Below are 23,470 nucleotides of genomic sequence, written 5' to 3' on the forward strand. Positions count from 1 at the left end.
CAAAATGGCATTGGATATGCTGTCAATACCTGCGATGAGCGATGAGCCTGAACGCTTGTTCAGCCGATTAGGTCATATGGTGACTAAGCACCGCAACCACCTGAAGCCTCAAACGATCCAAGCGACTCAATGCTTGCAATCATGGGCTAAGGCTAAGATTATAGATTTAAAGTAATAGCAATCCGAGCACTTCACCATCATAAATATTTTCTATTTTAAGTCATATGTGGCATAATCAACAGCCTCAGTAACGCCATAAAGGGCCTCAGGTGGATCAATCCGGATAATCCTAGTGGATTATCCAGATCCGCCAAGAGACCCACTTGGGAGTCGGATCGCTGATCCGATCCATCCAATCAGCACACTGATTTGACATAACAGCATGAGCACTGCTGAGGCCGATAAAGCCAGTGATAGCAAAGAATGAGAGTTTTTCAGAGATCATAGTCGCAGTTACTATTTCAGAAATGTTGCCTTTTTTTACCTTCCTATACGAAGATGTTGGGACGCAGGAGTGAGGCAACTCGATATTGCAAGCAGAAAGGAAAGAATGGTATGCAAATGAGCCAAGGATTGTGAACAGGTCCAGCCTTGAAAAATGCGAAGGAGAAAAAAGTACTCGATGAACTGAATGATCACGTCTAAACTGCGGAGTGGAATGATGAAAAAGACATAACGAGAGGAATGCCAAGCTTTATACTTGGCAGAGGGCAGCAGAGAAACAGAAACTATCTTCATCGCCAATTTTAACCCTTACGAGGGTTGGAACTCAGCTGTGGAGACCAGAAAAATCGACACGCGAATGCAAAATAAAGGATGACCTTCTGTGTGGGAGGAGCGACAAGGGGAGTCCACAAGATGCGTGCCCACAGAGCTCTACATGCCAATTAAAGCATGGCGCTAAGCAGCTCCCTCACACGCACCGAGTGGAGGAGCGCGTAGGCCTCGTAAGCTTCCCCTAAAACTCAGTTTCAGCAGCGAGTCGCTTATATGCACGAGCCGCTGGGGCATATGATCAATAGCCGTCCAAAAGAGTGAATTAATAGGGCCTGAAGTGACGTGCTATATCTTGCTTGAGTCAAAAGTAGCGCGTGAAACCATTTGACGCAACGCTTTATAGGGATTTCAAATACCTGAGAAGGAAAAAAAAAACCCGATGATTTAGGCGGCCTTGTAAGATTCATTTGTTTGGGTTGATCTTAATTATCAAGTTTCTTTATCGTTTCATCTGAAAGACGTTTCAAAACAAAAGGTGAAACGAGAGGAGCCTCATCCCACAGAGCCAATCAGAGCCATGAGCTGATCATGAAGATATGTACTCTGCAACAATCAACTCAGATTCACAGACCTCCCAACGACACATCATGATGCGAAGAATCAGAAAAATGCCATATTATCGTCATATTTCTTAGAGCAATCTATGCTCGTATTTTAAAATGTTTCTAACTGTTCAATTTACACTGGGCATTCTTAAGATTGCAAATTGGTCTCATTACCAGTTGAAAATGAAGTCTCCTTCTTCAGCAGTTTGAATAAAAAAATTGCGGTCTTTGCGTTATATATTTCTTCCATCCAGCAACACTGATAAGCCGTTTATGGTGAGCATGACCAATTTAGCAAAATTGCTGTTTATATAATGGTCTTGATCAGGGCTATTCAACTCTTCTCGCAAGTTCAAAACCAAAGGAGGGTAGTTTGGGGATAGCACGCAAGCAAATAGATCAGTCTAGGAAAGTTTTCATGAATCTGCATGTTTAGCGTCCCAAAAAGATATTTCTTATTGCACCTTACTTGCTGCTGATGAAGTACAAGGTTCTTAGATCACATACTGGAAAAATCAAATAAAGTTGCTATGCGAGCGATTGTGTTTTCTGAATTACCAAATAAAGTGAATCAGCGTAACTTGCACTTAATATTCTTTAAGCTATTGGGGAAAAGTTTTATCCCTAGTGATTTTCACAGGTTCGCTCTGCACAAGAACTAATTCAGATATTGTTTGCTACATTTCCACTAGCTTTTGATGGACGATGGGGAGATTCGACTCTGCCCAGTCCCTAGAAGAAAAAGCGAGGAAGTTGGTTTCACATCCAACCCTTGAGATTGCTTAATTCAAGGAAGAATACAGTTATGCGATATGATGAAGTTTCATATATATATATAAGAACTGCTGTGCGAAATGCATTAAGTGGGCTAAATACTAAAAATTATGTTGTATTACTGTTTAGGAAAATCATTTTATGAATTTACGAAAGCAATTTTGTTATGGAAGCAGCATTTCTGATGTATTCTGGATGGTATATACTTTCCAGAGGAACGTTATTTTCTCATTCGCTCATATGACCACGGGACAAAATAAGAAGTTTACATGCTAATTTCTCTCATTTTCTCTAAACTTGTAATGCAGTACTAAATTAGTCTCATAATTTACATTTCTTTCAAACGGGTAAAATTTTCTGAAGAGAAATACAGATTTATGGATGCCCTTTACCATTATATGAATTTGTACCCTTAGCTAAGGCTGTAGTAGAGAGAAGGAGGAATGCATATTTTTGCAAGGGATCTCAGAATTTGTGAAATTATTCCATGGTCTAAATTAGATCTCGTTTCTGAATATATCGTCTCTTGTCCATCGCCGACTTTCACGCAGTATGTTTTTGAACGCCTTGAGCGCGACAATGTTAGTGCTTAGAAACATGTAAAAGTTTTACAATCTGACAGGCATGAGAGAATATGCCTCACGATCATCTTAACGAGAAACTTTTACTATTGGAAAGCGTAAAATAAGGCAATGGGATGCACTTGGACATTTCCACTTATCCATATCTTGTTCATGTTGTCACTTTCATACGCAAATATTCGACTACGTTAAGGTCCAGAAAAGACGTAAGTGAATCTTGTTCTTTTCATGCTCATGGTGATTGTTGGGATAACCAACATCAACTTCTTTTGATCTTCAGGTCTCGGCCGATGTCCAGAAATTCGAAGAAGGCTATAGTTGTTTAGGAGCGCTGACAGAGAGCTTTATGTGAGTGTATGTGCAATATGTGCCTAGTTCATTCAAGATAGCTATAAGACGCAGAATTAATGCGTGCTCTAGTGATCTGCCCGTGTGGGAAACCTCATAGGGCATTTGAGCAGATATTTCATAGAAATGTGTTAGAAAATTTTATGTAACAACCAGGTTTATATCGTAAAAATGGAAATTTAGCTTTTAGGCTTTGGCGCTTCTTGATTGATAGAGACGCATTTTTGCATGTCGGTTTGGATACTAGAAGCGTATTTTTACATAAGTATCCTTTTAAGCTTATTGCGGCATCTCAACTCGTGTCTTCAAGCCAGCCAATATGAAGTGTGAATCTATGTTAATATCTCTGTATGTTCGATGCCATTGCGTCATCATTCAATGATCAGCCACTACAGCTTCTGAATTTATTTCCTATGTGCAATAGACCGTGGTTGTAGGCAGAATCCCAGACCTTGTTTAGCTGGAATGGTTTTTAAGCCTCAGATTTTATTCTCATGAATTTCATGTCAAGCATGACAGAGCCATAAGTAGATTTGACTCTTAGCAGCAAATCATCTAGCCAGAGCTGTGTGCAGGACCTTCAAGAATCAATATGCACCGAGTTTCAGTGTACCTGAACCAGCATGTTTCACATCATGATTTTCAACAGACGTCGAATAATTAATCTGAAGACTGATAACTTAAGTCAGTCAATTTACGCAATTGTTTCGAGTCTTAAACTGCAATACTTGAGATTTGTCTTGTTCATAGAAACTAGACACGGAGTGAAAAGGAATCAAAGCACAATAGATTGTTGCACTGAGGCTTACAACCTCTCTATGATTGACCAGGCCAGAATTTAGGCTGGAGTTGATTCGCATGTCCCAGAGCATACCTCAATTGTATGCAACAACCAAGCAGGCCTCCCTTAAATAAACCTTCAGTAGAGCTTTGATGCTCAAGAATAGCGAGTCATGAAAATTTCATATCTTTTCCTGGCTACCAGATATATTATTTCATCATCTTTTTCATGGTTTTCATCTCCTCAGCGGTATAGACGCGTCCATTCCCTTGTCAGCGAAAAAGTGACTCGCCATCCGAATGCGTCTACGTCGGTTGCAGCTAGTGAATCATTCCTACCGCAGCCATTTGCTCAACATACTTTTGGTATCTAACCATGCTTATCTTGCGTAGAGTTTTGCCGTATTTAATCATGATCAAAAATGTCAAACACTGGGCAAGACCCACAAACGCGGCAGTGATGAATGCATTCTGCAGACCCATATCGTCGACCCATGGAGTAATGCCGTATCCTATCGCAAAACTCATCGTGTTGCGCACGAGAATAACCGTTACCATGGCTTCTCCACTCAAGTCTTTGTAAGAATTGATACAGTAGTCTACGCTTAGCTGTAGTCCAATTGTATTTGTAAGAGCGATGATGCCCATCGCGAAGACAACTCCAAACCAGTGGATGCTGTGGGCAGCTCCAACGCCCCACAAGATCAAACCACCCGGAATAAGTAGCAGGCTTGGAGCAAAGAGCCAAAGCCTATATTCTGATTCCAAAATGCCAGATCTCCTTCTAGCAAGCTTTAAAATAAACTTGTCGCCAAGGACTCCCGTATAGAAGGAACCTATAGCAACACCGATCAAAGGAGATAAGTAAGAAAGTCCGACCATTGAGGCTTTGAAATTATATGGCGGATTAGCAAGGATTAGCGATGCTGTGGCATTTAGAACGTTGAACCAAACCAAGTTGCTGCCATAGGAGAAACCGGCGTAGAAAATAACTGGAAATGTGAGGAAGACTAGCGGCCGCCACATCATTCCCAGAATATGATTCTCCTTCTTTAAGTCACGAGAATGAATTAATTTGATCTTGTCCAGGTATGTCCTTGGTCGCTCAGACAACACAGTCTGCCCAGTCTCCAGTTCGACGGGCGATATATTGTCGGCACTGGAATCTATGCCTCCCTTTTTCTCGTTGCTTGAAGTAGGTGTTTCGGCAACTTCGATAGGCGATAGCGTGCCGCTCTCTTCTTCACGCAACACTGACCCGCGGGGGAAATTTGTCTCTTCCATGAAGAAAAACAAGAAAACAAATCCAATTCCACAGAAGATGGCGCACCAAAACAGAACCCACTCCCAACCCTGGCTGTCTGCTATAAAGCCTGCGATGATGGGCGCAAAAAAATTGCTCCCTGCCAGAAGGAGTGCGTACAATCCAATATACCGACCTCTCTCGTGAGTGAAGTAAATATCCGTCACGCTGATCTCACATAGACTTTCGATTGGCGCACCAAAGAAACCCTGCAGGATCTTGTTCGCGATCCATTGTCCATTTGTTTTGGTGTATGGCGCCCACACTTGAATTGCCATGGTCGCTAAAATGGAGATCAGGTACACTGGTCGTTTGCCATATTGAAGGGCAAGAGGCTGCCAAATCAAGCAACCCCAGCCGAAGAAGAGGAACATGTAACCCGTGCCCGCATTCAGATCTCCCAGAGTTAGGCCTGTTGCTTCTGAAATAGGCTCAAGGACGGAATATATAGCTGCGGACGCGATTCCGACCATGAGCGTGTAGATGCACATACATGTCGTGGATAGTGTTTTTCGACGAGGTGACCCTAAGACAGGTATCAACATGGAGCAGTGATGCGAGACATTGCCACGCAAAACTTACAATTCAACGGGTCTTCTGGGTCGCTGCTGGGTGATGGAACAAGTACAATGTCTCTTTGCCCTCCCTCAGCGTGGCGAACATGCATTGTACCTTCAAGATCCACAAGGTGGACTGTGCCAGGAATAGACGTGAGCTGTGAACTCATTGTTCTGGTAGCGCAATAGATTGGAACACGAATACGAAAATCTCGAAATGAACAGATTCTTTTCAGGTTGCGTAGCCAGATCCTTTCGCAGCTCTTGTATATTTTACGACAAAGCAAGAAGTCTCGCTATCTATCACCTAAGCAGGAAGCAAGTCCCTTAGTCCCCTCGGAACGGCACAACATGCAGGGATCGACATAATGCAGAACAAAGCCGTTGGAAAGATAAAGCGTTTGTATCTTATCCTTGTTATTATCGCTGGTTGCGTTACTGACCAGCAAAGAGCAGTACGGGAACAGGTTGATAACGGTGGATCCTCTCAACGCAGACCCCGGATAGTACCTAGTGTGAAGAGCTGCTGGAACTTCCACATCCGGTAATAGCCGACATCAGAGTATATGCCCAAAATCCCATGCAAGGAGATATGTCGGGAAAAATGGGTTGAGACAGGAATTGGAAGTGGAGAATTTCTGCGCATGTAATTGGACATTTCGCACATCAGACGCTTTGAACAATCATGCTTGCCATTGCCTTGAAGGAGCCTCATCTCGGCACCGAAAATTCTCGTCTTCCTACTCTGTCGGGCTGCTCACCATGACTAAGAGCTCTCATTAGGAAAACTGCCCTTCTTCTTTGCGTTGTCAAAGGTTGTGTTACCAGCAAGCAGCTCGAAAATGCGAGGCTTTAACGAATAATCAGGTCGATATGAGCGCGATCGGCATTAAACTGCATAATAACCTAATCATGTTCGCTCCAAACTTTGGAATGGTCTTTACAGTCTAGTCTTAGCAGCCTTTGACCCATTACGTCCGGGGAAAACATTCCAGCGCTCGAAGCTAAACGTAACTCGTTGTTTCATTTGACGGCGAGGAATGGGAATATAGGAATTCAGAGAAAGCAAAGGTTCAAATCTAAAGCCTGATTTATTGCCCGATTGCACATTAAAATTCAAAATCGCCTTTGAAAATCGTTTAGAAATGATAAAAATGCAAGTCAAGTGAACTTGAAGACTAGTGAGGATGGTGACGACGAGATAGTTCTATGAGAAGCTTCAGGTCCTGATTGAGGAGATTTGATAAGCAAATATAGGCACAGAATCATTCAACGCGCTGCACAGATTGTATAGTTTACAAGGCATCTGGGGAAATATTCGTACAAGGGGAGGCCATGTTGACGCAATCGAAATCCTATTTCTAACTTAAGACATCGCTCTGATTTACAGATGTGCCAAGTAGAACTACCACGTTGTGCTTTGAGCATGCTGAAGTGTACGCGTACGGAGCTAGTCCGGTCGCAACAAATCGTCACACACCGGAATGGCATTTGAATTTTTTATCTATGTGTGTAGACAGCGTACGTCGTGCAAAATGGTCCAAGTCTCAGTATCGGAGCCGTTTTTGATCTCTGAGATTTCCTCTCGCTATTTCGTATTTGATGTCAGCACAGTCACACACATGAGGTCCAAACACCACATCTGCGGAGTTCTCATTGGCAACATCCCACAAGCTACGCAGCAGACGGTTTTCAGCGGAATTCCTCTAGAGCTGATGCCTGAAGAGGCCAGGCTGTTGGTTGAAAAAGGCCATGCTTTTATTGCCGATGATGTTGCGGGACATGCGAGTAATTTGGCCAATTTGAATCCAGAAGAAAAGAAAGCTTTCATTGCAGAACTTGAGCGCGAAGGACTCGAAGGTGCTCAGATGCAGCGGCAGCAGTCGCTTCAAAAAAAACAGGCGCACTTGAAACGAGCTGGGTCTAGCATGGAAGCTATACAGAGCTCTAAGATCGAACCCCTGCGGCTCACACCGACAACATCCTATCCACCATTACATGCGTCACCCATTCCAGACCTGCCAAAAGTCCCTTCATCGTACCCCTTGTTTGCCCACCTGCATGAGAAAGGATATTTCATGGGACCAGGCTTGCGATTTGGATGTCAGTATGTCGCTTATCCTGGAGATCCACTTCGATATCACAGTCATTTTCTGGTTACCAGCTATGAATGGGACGAAGAAATAGATTTACTAGACATTGTTGGTGGGGGGCGGCTGGGGACGGGAGTCAAGAAAGGCTACATGATTGGAGGCGCAAGAGCCAAAGACGATGTGAGAGCTTTTACATTCGAATGGGCAGCTATGTAAATGATTTCCCAGCAGTGAACATAGCTAGGAAGTACACGAAGGCCGGCTCCACAGAACTGTAGTTGACCATATCGCATGGTCACTGTGAGTGGATTACAACAGTCAATCTGGAGCCGTACTGACGTTTTCTCAGATCAGGCTTTTTGTACATGTTCGCTCCCGAAAGGCTAGTCCATGCATATTGCAGAAGTGCACATCATTCTCAAAACGAACTAGCCGATGAAACAGGATCGCAGTCCTGGGTACGTTTGTTTTCTGAGTACGAAATGGATGGGTAACCTAGCAGCTGCTGTGTTGCTATATAGGCTTTGGGCAGCGCAGTGTCGCCTTGATCAGTCAGATAGGGGCCGTTATGATCTGCACTGAGATTTTGGGGGGTTTAAAATTCAGTATCATCGAGATGAGGTTGTGTCAGGGAGTATCCTGCACACAGAGGGGGTGCTGGAGTCGACACTTGCATTCCACCTAGGCATTACCTTGAACGAGGTTTTGCCCCCGATGTTTAGGTAGACTTTAAAACAGCACTTGTTCGTAATTGATCGGCAAAAGGAAGAAAGTTACGACCTTGGGGAGCTGTTCCCAAAGTGTCAAGCAACAATTGAGCGTCACAGCCTCATCCTGTCTCGCGCTCCAAGAAGCCTGGGTCCAAGTCTATTTTCTTCTCAAATTTCTTCCACCACTCCTCAAAGCTCTTAAGTGGCACCGCATCATTGCTTCCTCCGCTTGAGAAGCTCGAAAGGAAGTTAAAGGCATTTTGTATGATTCGTTGAGCCAACAATTTTGTGTTGATCGTTTGCCTGGGGGCAGCGATTGGCGTTCCAGCTCTCACAAGCTCTTGCCCTGTTGTGGTGCCTCCCTGAGCAGCTTTTGCGGCAGCTAGATTCGCCTCGACCTGTGCTATCGGTTCAAGCGATATGCCTAATGTGATAGCATCATTTGAGCCTGGAGCTCCTCCATCGGTCATCACGTCTTCGTCCACAACTCCAATGCCATGCATTGCTGTGCCTACGGCCGTGTTCCTGATCTTGAAGATTGCGCTTTGTTTGTCATTGCTCAACGCGCCAAGAAGCTTGAAGTCTGCACTTGGAGCAATTTGCAGATAGCAAGCAGCCGCGGCGTCTACTGGTAGAGATGCGCCGGGCAAGGTAAAAACGACGAGGTGGTTGAAAGGCGGATGTGAAGGAATCGAGAATTTGATCTGCGTGTCCGAGATCTTTTCAAATGCTGTGAGAACCGGTCGACCAGATACGATTACACCGAACATGATGACGGAGGGTACTCCTGCGGAGAATGATCGAGTAGGAGAGGTGATCGGGCGATGGCGCTACGTAGACGGAGCAGATCAAATGCTAGTTACTACGTAGGGAAGGAAAACCAAGGTGCGTAATTTTCATTTACAGCGAATATAGCTTTCATCGTGCAAAATTGGGCTGGCCTTGACGTCTGTGCCGTCCTTTATCGGTTCATGTTTGGAAAGTTTGCGATCCCGTAGAAGCCACGAGAACTTGCGACCGGCATCGGGGCCGCCTTGTCTGCGCTCTGTGCTGGAAGTGCACGCAGGACAGCGAAATCCCGTCATCGCATGCCAAAGCAAAGCCATGACGATTTCAGCAAGACAGTTATACCAATACTGGCTGAGTAAAGATACGCCCGAAAGCCAGCCGCCGTTCAAACAGCCGCGGTGCAGTTCGGTCCACAGGTACTTGTAGACTCCCTGCATGTACCGAGAATGTACGTCAACCTGTAGCCTATTAAGTTCACGCGATCAGCAGCAAGGAATCGTCTCGTGTTGCGGAGCAACATGTCAGCCGAGTCGATACGAATCAGCACGCCTTGGTAAAAGGTTGTGATGATGGACGCCTGCAATCCGTCTCATTATCATCTCGTTATAATCGTTGTCATCAACAGCACATTCCCACCTCATTCCGGATTTTCTTGAGCTAAAGATTTTGTTCGCAAGCCATGTCTGCTCTTACGAAGTTTACTCTGTTTGCTCTCCTATTGGTAGGTGGAGCCACTATTCACGGCCTTTCCATCTCCACAGGCTACTATGAGTTGATTGAACAGCACAAAGCAAAAGGCGTGCTTTCTGACGGAACGTTGTATAACCCAAAAATCACAGGTGCCGAGGCTGTTGATGACTTCCTTGCTACCTTGGTGCAGTTTTTCTCGCCATGTACAGACGGCTCGGCCCCTGGCTTAAGCCTGCAAAGTTCCTTATTCGCAGTCCAAGGGTTCGCGTTCTTTATGATTTGGCTGCTCGAGGGATACAGAAATGGCAACAAAGGCAAACTGGTATCTTTGTATGCTGCCTCTGCCCTCTACGCGACCCCATGATTAGATTGCTAACCCTCCATCTCAGCATCTCCGTGTATGGGTTGCTCTTCCAAGCTGGCGGACTCGCTCTCATCGCACCAGCATATCTTTTGCTATACGTCATCACATCACCAACGGTGGCTACACCAGCTCCCTCTAACCTGGCCATTGATCCTGCCATTCTCTCTGGTATTCCGCTCGCTTTTACACTAGGCTTTCTTCCGCCAACCATTTTTATGAACCTTCCAAGTCCATCCGTGATCTCCATTGACACAAAGGTTAGGGCCCTCGCTCTCTGGCAGCCTGTGCCCCTCTACGTGATCTTGCTTCTAAGGCTCTGGAAACTATTTTCTGGATCCCCTCCTAACTCGACAATGAGCAAGCAAGATCAATTGCAGAGACTTCGCAATGTCTATAAATTTGGCCTCGCTTTTGCCGTGCCAGGTCACGCCGCAATTTGGGCTCTATCTCTCACGGCACTTGTACTGCCACATATTTATAATCCTTCTGTAGCAGCCGAATTCCACCCACTGTCTGCTCTTGTCCCTGCAAATCCTTTTGCGTATGCTGCCACAACTGTTACTTCCTTGGCCCAAGGCGCGCTCAACTTTCTCCAATGGGACTACATCATATCATCCATTTCCTATCTGGTCTTCAGCTTAAGTGCAAGGTTCAATGCAAGAGTCGAACCCAGTGGCTTCTCGGTAGGCGATATGTTTGGTCTGCTTACCAGAATTTGCGTCTTAGGTCCCATGGGCACTGCTCTATCCTATCTGTGGGAAAGAGATGAGATTGTACTCGGAAGGGACGAGGGGCAGAAAAAGCAGCGCTGATGAACTGGGCTCTGTCCAAAGAGAATCAGGATCGGCATATGTTTGACTCACGGCTGTCCACAAAGAGTCTCGACAACCTGGTATTTCCCATTGAAGAGTCCCGTATTGGCAAGTCTGTCAAAAGGTCATATATTACTTAAGGTCTGTGGATCTGAGCACTTCAATAGCAAGGCTGGATTGCACTAAAGAATTTCAATTCTGTATTCTAAGTCAGTTACAATTCACAATCCTTCCTTTGGAACTTGACGTATTGTTTCCCTGAAGCTAGTCACTAAGTCATGATCGATCAGCTTGCCTGCATGTCCACCAAAATTCTTGGTTGGTTCTGCGTGTACAAGTCGAGGTCTCTGTTTATTCTGCAAAATTTACACTTTTGGAGTTCTACCTTGAACTGACTACGAACGCGATACTATGCGTCTCCTTAGCAAATTCTCAAACTTGTTCTAAAGCGCCCAGGTCAAGATACTAGTAAATATACAGAAAAAAACAACAGCCTAGACTTTAGATTCAGTTCAACTAAACAACACTTCATGACTCAACTTGTCCATCCTTAATGTATTGCATTCAAGACTCAATTGCTTAGTCATTCCCAGTTTGTGTTTCCTGGTAACTCTGTAGCACTGTACTTTTCGCGAAGGGCCTAGGTGACTCTCCGGACCTGGGTCATTTAGCTGTGTTCCGTAGAAATATGCTGCCGCGGGGTTGTAGCACAGAGTGCATAAATAGACGTTGAAATTAAGCGCTGCAAGAAGCTATCACGGGACGGCATTTTCAAAACCATAATTCCGTACACTCGAGTAGCTTTTCTAAGAATGGGTTCTCAAATTCCTCGATAAAGATTTGGTCACCCTATTTTATATCGCTGCGAAGAGTCTCACTTTTTCCCATTGCGCATCTGAAGATAGATGGCAGATGTACAATGTAACGGAGATTAAAAGATGAATTTTCAGGAGGATGCAATTTTGTTCAAAAGTTAGCCAACTGCGCTGATGCCGCGGGCAAGTTCGTCTAGCATTGTGTGGAGTTGGCTCAGAGTCGAGGATGAGGAAGCGGTAACTCAAAATGACCGAAATAACGTGAATGATTAGAGTTACGTAGGCAAGACGTGCTGTAGGATTCGATTATCGAATTTTGAATCATATCAGAAGCAATGGTAGTGCCACCCTTACTGGTGTTTCGATGTTTGCAACCTGGATGAAACACACTACGAAGTTGACAGGTTTACAACCGCCTCACAAGGGGCACATCGCAGAAACTATAATACCTCGTCCACGTCCACGTCCAACAACATCGTATTTTCCATTTATCGAAAATTATGGAATCGATAAAAAGTCTGTTCTTGATAGCGAAGGATCCGAAACAGACGAGATGGGTCTCGCCTCTACTCATCGCTGGCGATGCAGTGTTGTGTCTAGCGATCATATGGAAAATTCCATGTAAGCGCTGAACGACAAAGGTCATCTGCGAGTGCATCACGCTAACATGGGAAAGACACGGAGATTGATTGGGTCACATATATGCAGCAGATTGACGCCTACGTGAAAGGCGAAAAGAATTACTACAAAATCGAGGGTGACACGGGGCCGCTCGTGTACCCAGGCTTGCACGTGTACATATACAGGATCCTACATGCATTGACAAATCGAGGTCAGAACATCGTAGTTGGACAGGTTCTATTCGCGCTGGTCTATCTTGCTACCCTGGCTGTCGTTATGGCTTGCTATCGTCGTGCCAAGGTTCGCCTTCATTCATCTCTTGCCACAAGGGATGTTGCTGACATTCTTGGTGCAGGTTCCGCCTTACGTGTTTCCATTGCTGGTGCTATCCAAGCGCTTGCACAGCATATACATGTTGCGGCTGTTCAATGACTGCTTCGCCGTTCTCTTTCTATGGCTCACGATTTATGCGTATCAAAAGAAGCAATGGGTCCTGGGAACAACCTACCTCAGCTGCGGTGTTGGCGTCAAAATGAGCATTCTTCTGTCCATCCCCGGTGTATCCTTTGTCTTGCTTCAGGCCATCGAGCTTGAGCGTTCGATCACAATGGCGCTTTTGGTTGCGCAAACACAGGTAAGCCAAGTTGCTTCAACATAATGAAAAGGCTCTCACTAAACAAGTTCAGGGTCTGTTCGCATATGAATTTGTGCGAACCCATTGGCGTGCATATGTCTACCGTGCATTCGACTTTGGCCGTCAGTTTCTCTACAAATGGACAGTGAATTGGCGCTTCGTCCCAGAGGACATCTTCCTGTCTAGATCGTTCTCTATCAGCTTACTGGCAGCACATGCAGCCCTCCTACTACTCTTTGCGTGGACACGCTGGGTCAAGCCATCAAAGAAGTCTTTACCGGAGACGATTCAGTTCTTCATGTCTGAAATGGCGGACTGGCGCGTTGCCGAAGCCATATCCGACAGAGTCACACCAGACTACATACTGACAACTATTCTAACATCAACTGCCATTGGATTGCTGTGCGCTCGCTCTCTTCACTATCAATTCTACTCTCTGGTAGCATGGTCGACACCGTTCATGCTATGGCGTAGTGGATTGCACCCGGTGTCGATATACGTCTTGTGGGGGGCGCAGGAGTGGGCGTGGAACGTGTATCCGAGCACGAATGCTTCTTCCGGTGTCGTCGTCGGATCTCTTGCTCTTAGTCTGGCAATGTTGTGGTGGGGAACGCGCACCGAAGAGCAAGACGCGGTCAAGCATGAGCAGCACGAACATGTAGAATAGGTCGGCTCAACACTCGTCCTCGTCACTGCTGGAGGGCATTTTGCCGACATTATAGTCTTCCCTTTCCTCGTCGTCGTCATCGCTATCGCTATAAACATTCTTCTTCTCAAATTCCTTAGGCCAGTAGTTCATCTTCCTCCAGATGCGCTCCTCGCCAACGAGGTTGACGATCTCGCCGTCGAGCTTGTTATCGCGCTCTGAGAAGGCGACGAGGTTTACAAGAACATAGCCTCGTCGCTTGATCCAAAACTTGGACCTGAATTGGGCAGGGAGTTCTACCAACAATGTTTTGCCCGTCGCATCCTCGACATTGAACAAGTTGTTGCCCACAGCTTTAAGCACTCGACAGATGGCATGGTCGTCTGGTAAAGTCGCAGGTGGGTTGAGAGTCTGGTCGAAGGTGGCGAGTACATCTCGCTTTGAGCGTCCCATCTTGGTCGATAGATCTATTCGAGGATGCACAAGAGGCCGTGTTGACACCTGAATATAAAAAACGTTTCACACTCGTTGTCCAAATTTGTCTTCGAATTTCCTGCCGGTACCGGATTTTAGCGCGAATATTAGAGAGACTACCATTCTCTGACTAAATGGACTCATGGCTACAAAAGAGGGAATGCACTCCGATCTCCATTATAAGCTAACAAACATATTGCTGCCTTTGTATCAAGAATCCACCGCTTCCTTACATGCACGAGTTTCGATTGATGTGATGGTGCATGTTTTTTTAAAGGATCTTTGCCGGCCTGAAAGTGAACTTCCGCCCTCATACGTGCTGCAGAGAACTAGATGTCCATTGTGTTTGACCTGGAGCAAAAGGACAACCGGTCCGTGACATCAACCGCGCGACATTTTGCCGCCGAGCTCATGTGTCCACAGGGCATCTTGCACGAGCTCTGTGCGGCTCAGGCACAGAGTGCCACGGCGTGACTGGCGCCGAGTTTCTGCTACAATCTACGGAGCAGGGGACGTCGACAGGCATTATCACGCAGATTCCGAGCTCTGGTAACTATACGTTGGAACGTTTTACACGACTGTGTGATCAACAAAATCAGGATGCGAAACAATATGTTGTCAATCTTTTCGTCTCAAAATCGACATGGCCATATCGACATGTTTTTGAACGAGAGGCCTTCTTAGTCCATGATGATTGCTTCTCGGTTTACTTGCACATACTTAATCAGATGAATAACGGCATTGACTTAATGACCGGTGCTTGGCTTATCGCACAATCTACGCGGCCATTATGGACACCTAGTCAGATTCAACCCCGGAGGCTTTCTATCCTTGCGGACGCCATGCTCGAAAATCACTTTGCCCTGTTACGCAGCCTCTATGTGCGCATAAACAAATCTATCGCTGACATATTCGGTGCAATGCACTATTTTCCAGTTGAACTACGCCTCGGAATCGCCAACCATTTAGAAAACTCCGGCTTGCACGACAGCCTAGTAGTGATGCAGCAGATTTCTAATTTCATGCCACTTGTCAACACGCTCTTCTGTGCTCGACAGCATAGTATTATTGATCTTCAAGAGGATTTTTATGTTCAGTTTTCCAGACTGCTTGGTCGCGATTATCTTACCAGGGTCGAGACTTCGCATTTCAACGGCGCGACCAGGTTATCACCCTTGAAAATGGTTAGGCATGCTCATTTCGAGTTTGATGATATTGGGATCTTAGCTATAAATCATCCTGAAGCGACCATGTCCTCTCGTCCCATTCGTACTCCCATCAATTTTACGTCATGGTTTCATACTATGAATTTTGATCCTGATGCATCGGACGTCGAATGCAATCTATGGTCTTCCCAGACTAGCTTTGAACGAAAGGTATGCAGGCACTGATTCATATCCTCTGCCATGCTCGTAGATGGCCTATGTTTTCAGTTAGCCAACATACGAACATTTCATTGTCCACATATTCCAAAGGCATACTTTAGTGGTCAATGAATCATACAAAAATGATACAAAACATCTTATACCTCTGCTAATGCTCATAGGGACTTCTTTTTTGGTGTTCTGACGTGCTGCGGGAAAACGGGCAGTCTGTAATCAGCGATGTTCTTGTTCCACCAGACTGGGTAGTGTCCTCGCGTGTCTGGCAGATATCAAATAGTCCAGGTCGAGTTGGAAACTTGTGGAGAAGGTCTTCAGAGCTCTCAGGACATACGCGAGGTCTGGCGATCGTATGGTCGAAAAGAGATACCCACTTTGAAATACATTTCTGTGAGGCTGAAGAGAGAGTGGGAGGATCCGTTCATATTCAACAGTCTATTGGAGAACGTAGCTTCACTTTGCAGTATTTTCCTCTTGCCAGGAATGAACAGATCAGAGACATCTGGCTTTCTAGGGCGAATCGATCGAAGGATCTACCTGGCTCGTTGATGGTAGGTTATGATATGATCAGAAGTTTTTGGGAAGATTTACATTTAGTTAGGTACGAACGTCGTGTAATCGAGACATGATATTCGGGCCGTACCTGGAATCCTGGGCAGAGCAACACATTCGACCAGAACACGTTTTCTCCAACTCCAGTGGTAAGCTCCGGGCCTTGACTTGGACGACTGACTCTCCTTTTGGGGGCGAAGTTAGGGAGGTAGGCTACATATGTGAGCCACATTCTGCACAACCATGTCACCAACCGCATCCATGTAACGCAAGGAACACCGTCAACCAAGATGCGGCAGTTCCAGCAAATATACCGCGTCCCTCCTTTGACAGGAGCATGGCGTCTCCTCTAGCAACGTTCGATCAAGAAGATTTTTTCGGCTACCAGAATGTGGACTGGTTTCACTCGGCAGCTTCGCTAGACGGAGTCAGAGCAATTCAGCTGTGTAATGACTTTGAACGCGAAGATCAACCAACGGTCGGCATGATGTTATATTTCGAAGAGGATCGAAGAGAATGCTTGGGCCAGTGGAGAGCGGACTGCCAAGTTACTCAGGTGTACGAAATACCCTGTTGGCCACTCGCATGTAGATACCGATACTCCAACAATCAAACGCCATCCGTCAGGGTGATTGTCCGCAGTGATGACCCATCCCACCCAAAAGACGACATCCAGCATTACGGATATGAAGATTTGCCTCTGTTCGGAAAGCTCATTTGGTGGTTTGGTATTTATGGGGACGTGCTTCATCATGTCATTACTTGATCACATCCATCTAACACTGGAGACTTGTTTAAAGCAGGCGCATTGCAATAATGATACATTCGCGGTATTTTTTTCGCCTCAGTAGTTAAAGTTCCTAAGATCTACACCTGAACTTTTCTCGACCTTCCTTTTCATCACTCGAGCCGCTCAAGAGGTGTTGAAGACATGGACATTTTCATTTAAAGAATGCCTTGAGACATCATCGTCGAAACCAGGAACCGAGAGACTACCAAGCAGCACATGCTTTAGTCTCATTGTATATTGCTCAATTGCCTTCTGGAGCGTTTCTGATGCACCATGGGCCTCATCCACGCCGTCGTACGTCGTGCTGATTGTCACTGTTTTTAAACGTTTGATGTGACAATGCCCCAGGCTCAAGATACCACGGGTAGAATCCAGGACGTGGGCGGAGTCGTCTCGATAGATGCTTAGGTGGACGGTTAAGTGCTGCAGACCCACAAGGAGCTCTCGCTCTCGTACGATCTGCGGTATCGACCAGCTACTCCACGAGATTTTCGCGTCCGTGAAGCGGGACGCTGTGATGGGTGACCACAGAGTGATGCTGCGCAAGGCTTGCGCCTGATGTGGGAGAAGAGCTGCCGTGGCAAAGCTCTCGAAAGACGCCGGGCTGACGAAAATGAAGGTATTGGCAGTAAAGGGGATCAACGAAGCCTCTTCGTAGATCTGGCGGCATGTAAAGAGAATGCCTAGGTTCGGAAAACCTTTGCACGCGCTTGTGTAGCAATTCAAGTGCTGGTCTAGCCATTCACGCTTCCCGTCGCGCAGGCAAACGCGACAGAGGTACAGGCGAACTTTCGTCCTGGACTTTGGATCCACTCCGCGCCGCGAACTGGCCACGGCGTTCGAGGCTTTGTTCTCAGCGTAGACATGAACATTTAGACTTCCCAAGGTCCAATGATAGATAAAGTTGCGGATCTCCGCCGGCATCCGAAGAAAGACGCCCCGTTGGTGGCACGGCCTGTTGTTCCTGTAAGCCTTTCCATGAATTGGCGCATCTGACTTTCACTCGTCACCCTTACATAGATTGCGGCCACAAACCATGCGCTTGACCTTTCTCAGCGTCACGAGCAGCCTGTTGGCATTCGACTGGGGGGTTGAGAATCCTTGCGTCGATCTCCATACTGTCGTTCTTTAGGCTGGTCTTGGTTTTGAGGGCATCACAACGCTCTCGATCTTTGAGAGAGAGAGAGAGAGAGAGAGAGAGAGAGAGAGAGAGAGAGAGAGAGAACTAGATCTCAATAGCGCTGATGATGATGATGATGAGGGATGGGCGGAAGAGACGCAGCACCAAAGCGCTAACGTTCAATTTTGTTCACTTCACTGTCAATACTAAAGGCTGGTGCTCAGTTCACAGCTCAGCGTGCTTTTAGCTAACTAAAAAAAGCAAACAACAGCCTCGACCGCCCCGAGGCTTTCCAACAGAAAAGACAACTCTCTAGGTCCCGGACCTTCGAGCAATTTGTATTCATCGTTCATCAACAACGGCGAAATCACTCTGAAAGGCTTAAAAAAGGGGCAAAATGAGGGCGAATTTAGGGGTCAAGAAAAGATGTTGCGAACAATGCTCCCCTGCCGAGTTGATCTTCCCGTTCACGAGTTGAAGTCATAAAGAGCGCCACACGAGCTGATGCGGGCCACATGGCTCAAATGGATCTTACGTGGACAAGACAAAAGTGCGGATTGAAAAACGGCGCTGCCATTTTGTTTCTCAGGCCTGGACGCGAGCTGAAGCTTTCGACAACAACAGAAAGACGTGAAAAGCACCATCCATCTTGCAGCTTCTCGCCCGAGAGTGAGGACACGCCCGAGGTGTTTTTTTTTTTTTTTTTTTTTTTTTTTTTTTTTTTTTTGGTTCAGACCAACCGTTCCTATCAGCCTCCAAGTCCTTGCGCCAGGATGGCGCCGATGCCGTCTCTCCAAGCCTTGACGCGCGGCACGGCCGTGCCGACAGCAACTTCCTTCAGGTCCTTTGCGTCGCTGTTATCCAGCACGCCAAAGATCTCGTCGACGAACTCGTTCATTGGCAAAGGCTTCAAGTGCCGGACCTTGTGCTCGTGCTCGGCTCCCAGCTGCGTGCCGCCCACGTAAGGAGGCACGATCTCGATGACGTTCACGTTGGTGCCCTTCAAGGCTTGCCGGACGCCTACCATGTAGTCATGCACCGCTGCTTTGGTGGGACAGTACACGGGGAACATGGCGCCGACGGGAACGTAGCCAAGACCGGACGAGGTGATCATGAAGACGGTCTCCCCCTTCTGGGCCAGGAGCCTGGGGATTACGTGGCGTCCAATCAAGATGGGAGCGGTCACGTTCGTGGTGATCTCCGCGACGACTTTTGCGTCGGTGGTCGAAGCAAGGTCTTTGACATCGGACGAGTACTGGATGCCACCGTTGATCCACACCGTGTTGATGCTCGGGAACCTCGTGAAGAGCTCTTCCACGTGGGCCGGTATGGCTGTCAGGTCGGTCATGTCGAAGACGTACGTCTGCAGTCCGCTCATGGAATCCTTCAGCTCGGCAAGTTTCTGCTCGCGTCTGCCGGTGACGATCACGCTCTTTCCCATTTTGTGGAAGCGCCTGGCAAAGTTCTCGCCGATGCCAGACGTGCCTCCGATGACGAGGATGGTGTTCATGGATGCAGACATTGTTCCAAAGTCGGGAGCAAAGGTGGGAAAACACGAGCAAGAAAGGCGGCCCCTCTGAGTATCGAATTGAAAAATGCTTCTTGGAATACAAACCCAATGTCTTTGCGACCCATTCAACGTTCATATACCCTTCAGAACAGCACACTAGGGTTTTACCATGACGTCCAGCAGAAGGGACATTATTTTCCCGATTAGGCAAAGACCTCGCAAAACTATCAAACGAGGTTCAGCGAGGGACGGTTAGAGCCATAGATTTTTAATCGTGACGACTGCGCACAGCCCTGGCCTGCTGGTGGGTCGGTCGAAAGGCGGTTGCAAAAGGCTGGGCCTACGAAGTCGGATTTAGCAGTGTACAACGTATATCCGGACCAGGATCATGCGGTTGTTGATCGCCGGTTGGGCCTCCTTTCCCCGAAAGAATCCCTCCCACATACGGTTGCTGAGACTGCGAAAAGAAGCCGCTTCGATCTACAGGAAGTGGGAGAAGGCACTGGCTCAAGCCTTAGTGGTATATAGAATGACAGATGGATAGAGCTCTGTCGGATCTTGAAGTCTTCGTTGGACTAGCGACTCCCGCTTGTCCAAGGTTGGACAAAAGGAGAGAGTGACAGAGAGGACACAACTAAAGCTATTTTACATCGTCCATGCTGTGATGAACCTTCGCCGGCGTCTCGGGCTTTCCGGGCTTCGCGGGCTTCTCTCTACCATCTTCGCCCTCATCTCCCTGGCAAAAGAGATCGCCAGCCTTGTGTGGTACGATTTTCGAACTGGCTTTGCGCGTCTCGTCCGAACAGCCTCCCAAGGTTTTGCGGAAGGACTCGGCGTATTCCTCTGCGATCGCGGGCATCTCAGACCATTGCACAGATTCGCCGTCGTAGAGGAGATGAGGCAGTGATCTGAGAAGGGGCTCCTCTCCTCTGAACGGAAGGACGGAGTGAAGCGGCTGCTGCGTTTGGATGACGGAGCCTTCAGATTGCTCCCAGTGGGCCGGATGTGCCGACAGAGACCCCTTGTCGCCCAAACTAGACGGCTCCTCCTCCACCACCACGTCTTCGCCGTCGCCGTCGCCGCCATTTTCCTTCGACTTTTCCTTCGCCAAGGCTCTTTTGTAGTCTAGAGCAAATTCCTCCGGAGGCTTCCACAGCTCCGTGTGAAGCGTGGCCATGGTGCTCTCCCCCTGGATCGTCGGAGGATACAGCATTTCCCAGCCACGCGCCCTCATAATCTCGAGCACGTACTCGGTCCAGGCCGGCAGATGCTCGCCAATGATTTTTTGGGTCCTGTCGACGCTGGGAAGGCGATGCTTCAGGAAGTCGTGAATCTCGACCCATCTGTCCCCGAAGTAGAGCGCCGCGTTCGAGCCGGGAGACTGCCAAAGGAAGGGAGGACTTGTGTCCGGCGACCTGGGGTTTGTACGTCCAGGCCAGAGGGTTGACAGCACGTTGGACTTCAGATTGGGCGGATCAAAGTGGGAGGTCCCGTTGAGATGCGTATTTGGAATCTCGAGGCTGAGACCGACAAGGTTTGAGGAAAAGGACGAGCCCAGGCGTGAGAACTTGTAATGTAGGATGTAATACATGAGCCAGTGATAGAACAAAGGCGAGAGTTCGACGTTATTGTTCAGAACTAGGACATGCGAGTGTTCCGCACTCGTCGGATAGAAGGACTCCAGAAAGCGGATCGAGGCCTCTTCGGGCTTCAGGCGTTGGCCAGGTATACGATGGCGCAGGTTCAATTGACTGCTCAGCACGGGCTGCAGCGGCGAAGTGGAGGGGGGCCACTTGTAGTCCGAGACGTACCAGCGAAGCACGTCGTCCACCTCCGGTGGCAGCTCTATGGTGAGTTTTGGGACGGGCAAACCGCGATAGTCCGCTTGGCTCAGGCTTCTCAAGAGTCTGAGCAGGCCGCCCGTCTCCTTTTGTGGCGCCTGAACGACGATGTCCACCCTCGTTTTGTGAAATGCGCGGAGGGCTTGCGCATCCAGCCTCGCCAGCCAGTGCAACCGCTCGCTCGCGCCGGCCGGCAGTTCGATGACGGGCCAGCCGTGCTTGGCGGACTTGGTCCTGACCTGCCTCGTGAGCCAGGGATCCTCAAGGCTGGAGTCGTCCATGATGACGACCTGAGGATGCATGTACTCTTGGATGTGCTCCATGGCGCTCGCCACGCTGGCCTCGGCCCTGACCTCGGAGCTGTAGCTGGCGTAGTTTGGCCTGGCGTCGTGCCAGAAGACCTTGCACTCGTCTGCGTCGACGCCGTTGATGCGCACAATCTCCTCCACGTCCAAGTCAGAGCGGCCAAGGACGGCCACGTGCACGAAGTTGTCCTTGTGTCTCGTCATCTCGCATGCCAAGGGGATGATCGTACTCAGGCTCTTGAGGCTGCTGGCCACAAAGAGAACGTTCTGGTTGACCCGTCTGAAACCCATTGTGCGCTGGATGCCGCGCAGCGTCTCCTTCAAGTTGGGGAACACGATCGGGCCGTCGTAGTAGTACGTGTCCTCCTTCGCTTTCTTGCCCTTCGATCTCGGCGGCGGTTGCAACCCGCTGGCCGCTTGACCGGGCGACGTCCGTCCCTCAGCGAGCGCCGCATCGGCCTTGGGCTGGGTGTTTTCGACCGGCCGGAAGCCGGCGTGATCTGTGCCCGAGTGGAACTTGGCTATCCTCATCGCGCCCGTCTCGTTCGGCTCCCAGAATTCGGCGGGGATGTTTCGAAGGAACAGCCAGACTGCCAGCACGGCACACGCTATCAAGGCGATCCTTCTCCTACTCCTCAGCCGGCCCATGCCCACGCTGCCGACCCACGCCGCAGCGGGGCCGCCGCCTGCACCGGATGGCACCTTTCGATCATCGTCCTTCTTGCCGACCGCTTGCAGGTCCTCGTCGAAGTCGGCGAAGAGCCTGTGGGCGTTGAAGCCGCCTGCGCCCCCTCGGACCATTGGTGCGATCACCGTCTGCCGAAGGGTGACATTTGGTCTTTACAACCTCCTCGACTCGCGATCCTCGAGGCTACGACTGGCGTCGTCGTGGGCCTATGGGATTAAAAGTCCGCGCCTGAATATCGGTAGTTTTCGAGCGACAAACTTCGGTCGGCACGAGGTGGAGTAAGAAGGAGCGTGGAAACGTCGCACGTCGGCTGCTAGAGCAGTCGAGGTCTCGGAGCAGCACTGGCCCTCGCACGACGTAGACGAGTGTCGTCTTGAGACGTAGATTTCAGAATCTTGCAGCCGGTTGGCACTCGAAGGGAAGCAGCTTAAACCTTATGATCGAGGAAAGCCTGGCCCATGTGAAAGCGGGATCGTCTGCAACCAGGGTGGCCAAGCAAATGGGAGAGTCTGAGCGGAACAAGGGGGAAGAGTTGCCCTACCACTATTGCGGGATGGCGCTTCGAGGCTGGATCTGGCCTCCGCCTGGTTCCAAGCCTTGCTGTGCCATTTATTGAGCTAAAAGTCAAAGGAGAGAAGCTAATAAAGTAAAAAAAAAAAAAAGCCTGTTCACGATGTCGTCTGGGTTTACAGAAACACTCACGCAGAAACCCTCCGAGAATGTCGAACAAGAGCTGTCAAAAATCTTTCTCATTGATCTATCCTTTCTTCTGGCACGCTCGCTCTCAAACCTCGAGCATTTTGTGCACTGTCTATGAGACAACTCGTTCTTGTCTATAACTTTCTTAAGTGCTACAGTCGTAGTTGTTGCGGCGCGGCAAAAAAGAAAACAAAAAAGGGGCCCCTTTCCATCGCTGTTCGGCCGATCTTGGAGAAATATAACTGGAGAAAGCGAGATTCTGTCGATGTG

At 48.2% G+C, this 23,470-nt stretch overlaps 8 protein-coding genes across 9 annotated transcripts; 3 read left to right on the top strand and 5 right to left on the bottom strand.

The window, feature by feature from the left end:
- The first annotated feature begins 7,172 nt into the window (after positions 1-7,172).
- Positions 7,173-8,587, top strand: PV09_08739. Of its 2 annotated transcripts, XM_016362691.1 has the most exons (3): positions 7,173-7,938; positions 7,987-8,058; positions 8,108-8,587. In XM_016362691.1, the coding sequence occupies exons 1-2, from the start codon at positions 7,201-7,203 to the stop codon at positions 7,990-7,992; spliced, it is 744 nt and encodes a 247-aa protein (XP_016209431.1). In that variant the 5' UTR covers positions 7,173-7,200; the 3' UTR covers positions 7,993-8,058; positions 8,108-8,587. The 2 variants fall into 2 exon arrangements, with proteins under 2 accessions (XP_016209431.1, XP_016209430.1); XM_016362690.1 differs by having other exon boundaries at positions 7,173-8,058.
- PV09_08740 (uncharacterized protein) lies at positions 7,939-9,636 on the bottom strand. Its single transcript, XM_016362692.1, has one exon. The coding sequence runs from the start codon at positions 9,236-9,238 to the stop codon at positions 8,588-8,590; it is 651 nt and encodes a 216-aa protein (XP_016209432.1). The 5' UTR covers positions 9,239-9,636; the 3' UTR covers positions 7,939-8,587.
- Positions 9,564-11,645, top strand: PV09_08741 (uncharacterized protein). The gene is made up of 2 exons (XM_016362693.1): positions 9,564-10,277; positions 10,337-11,645. The coding sequence occupies exons 1-2, from the start codon at positions 9,937-9,939 to the stop codon at positions 11,121-11,123; spliced, it is 1,128 nt and encodes a 375-aa protein (XP_016209433.1). The 5' UTR covers positions 9,564-9,936; the 3' UTR covers positions 11,124-11,645.
- Positions 11,646-12,406: 761 nt separating this feature from the next.
- Positions 12,407-13,956, top strand: PV09_08742 (uncharacterized protein). The gene is made up of 4 exons (XM_016362694.1): positions 12,407-12,559; positions 12,615-12,859; positions 12,915-13,193; positions 13,246-13,956. Exons 1-4 carry the CDS (start codon positions 12,439-12,441, stop codon positions 13,858-13,860), a joined length of 1,260 nt encoding a protein of 419 aa, XP_016209434.1. The 5' UTR covers positions 12,407-12,438; the 3' UTR covers positions 13,861-13,956.
- PV09_08743 (uncharacterized protein) lies at positions 13,423-14,354 on the bottom strand. Its single transcript, XM_016362695.1, has one exon. It carries the CDS (start codon positions 14,290-14,292, stop codon positions 13,867-13,869), a length of 426 nt encoding a protein of 141 aa, XP_016209435.1. The 5' UTR covers positions 14,293-14,354; the 3' UTR covers positions 13,423-13,866.
- Positions 14,355-17,012: 2,658 nt separating this feature from the next.
- On the bottom strand, positions 17,013-18,234 carry PV09_08744 (uncharacterized protein). The gene is made up of 2 exons (XM_016362696.1): positions 18,054-18,234; positions 17,013-17,992 (listed from the first exon to the last, which is right to left on the bottom strand). Exons 1-2 carry the CDS (start codon positions 18,152-18,154, stop codon positions 17,161-17,163), a joined length of 933 nt encoding a protein of 310 aa, XP_016209436.1. The 5' UTR covers positions 18,155-18,234; the 3' UTR covers positions 17,013-17,160.
- Positions 18,235-18,905: 671 nt separating this feature from the next.
- On the bottom strand, positions 18,906-19,679 carry PV09_08745 (uncharacterized protein; the record flags this gene model as incomplete). The annotated part of the gene is made up of 1 exon (XM_016362697.1): positions 18,906-19,679. The coding sequence occupies one exon, from the start codon at positions 19,677-19,679 to the stop codon at positions 18,906-18,908; it is 774 nt and encodes a 257-aa protein (XP_016209437.1).
- A 281-nt stretch (positions 19,680-19,960) lies between these two features.
- PV09_08746 (uncharacterized protein) lies at positions 19,961-22,951 on the bottom strand. Its single transcript, XM_016362698.1, has one exon. The coding sequence runs from the start codon at positions 22,612-22,614 to the stop codon at positions 20,308-20,310; it is 2,307 nt and encodes a 768-aa protein (XP_016209438.1). The 5' UTR covers positions 22,615-22,951; the 3' UTR covers positions 19,961-20,307.
- Between the last annotated feature and the right edge of the window lie 519 nt (positions 22,952-23,470).

The sequence above is a fragment of the Verruconis gallopava genome, assembly GCF_000836295.1.
Source record: "Verruconis gallopava strain CBS 43764 unplaced genomic scaffold supercont1.47, whole genome shotgun sequence".
In the NCBI taxonomy this organism is placed as follows: domain Eukaryota; kingdom Fungi; phylum Ascomycota; class Dothideomycetes; order Venturiales; family Sympoventuriaceae; genus Verruconis; species Verruconis gallopava.

Excerpts from the sequence above, each read along its gene's own strand:
- PV09_08739 (XM_016362690.1), top strand. The coding sequence starts at position 7,201 with ATGGTCCAAGTCTCAGTATCGGAGCCGTTTTTGATCTCTGAGATTTCC.
- PV09_08744 (XM_016362696.1), bottom strand. The coding sequence starts at position 18,154 with ATGGAGATCGACGCAAGGATTCTCAACCCCCCAGTCGAATGCCAACAG. Across the intron at positions 17,993-18,053 it reads GGTTTGTGGCCGCAATCTAT|GCCGTGCCACCAACGGGGCG; the intron begins GTAAGGGTGACG and ends CAGGAACAACAG.
- PV09_08741 (XM_016362693.1), top strand. The coding sequence starts at position 9,937 with ATGTCTGCTCTTACGAAGTTTACTCTGTTTGCTCTCCTATTGGTAGGT. Across the intron at positions 10,278-10,336 it reads AAAGGCAAACTGGTATCTTT|CATCTCCGTGTATGGGTTGC; the intron begins GTATGCTGCCTC and ends CCTCCATCTCAG.
- PV09_08746 (XM_016362698.1), bottom strand. The coding sequence starts at position 22,614 with ATGGTCCGAGGGGGCGCAGGCGGCTTCAACGCCCACAGGCTCTTCGCC.
- PV09_08740 (XM_016362692.1), bottom strand. The coding sequence starts at position 9,238 with ATGTTCGGTGTAATCGTATCTGGTCGACCGGTTCTCACAGCATTTGAA.
- PV09_08742 (XM_016362694.1), top strand. The coding sequence starts at position 12,439 with ATGGAATCGATAAAAAGTCTGTTCTTGATAGCGAAGGATCCGAAACAG. Across the intron at positions 12,560-12,614 it reads GATCATATGGAAAATTCCAT|ACACGGAGATTGATTGGGTC; the intron begins GTAAGCGCTGAA and ends AACATGGGAAAG. Across the intron at positions 13,194-13,245 it reads TTTTGGTTGCGCAAACACAG|GGTCTGTTCGCATATGAATT; the intron begins GTAAGCCAAGTT and ends AAACAAGTTCAG.
- PV09_08743 (XM_016362695.1), bottom strand. The coding sequence starts at position 14,292 with ATGGGACGCTCAAAGCGAGATGTACTCGCCACCTTCGACCAGACTCTC.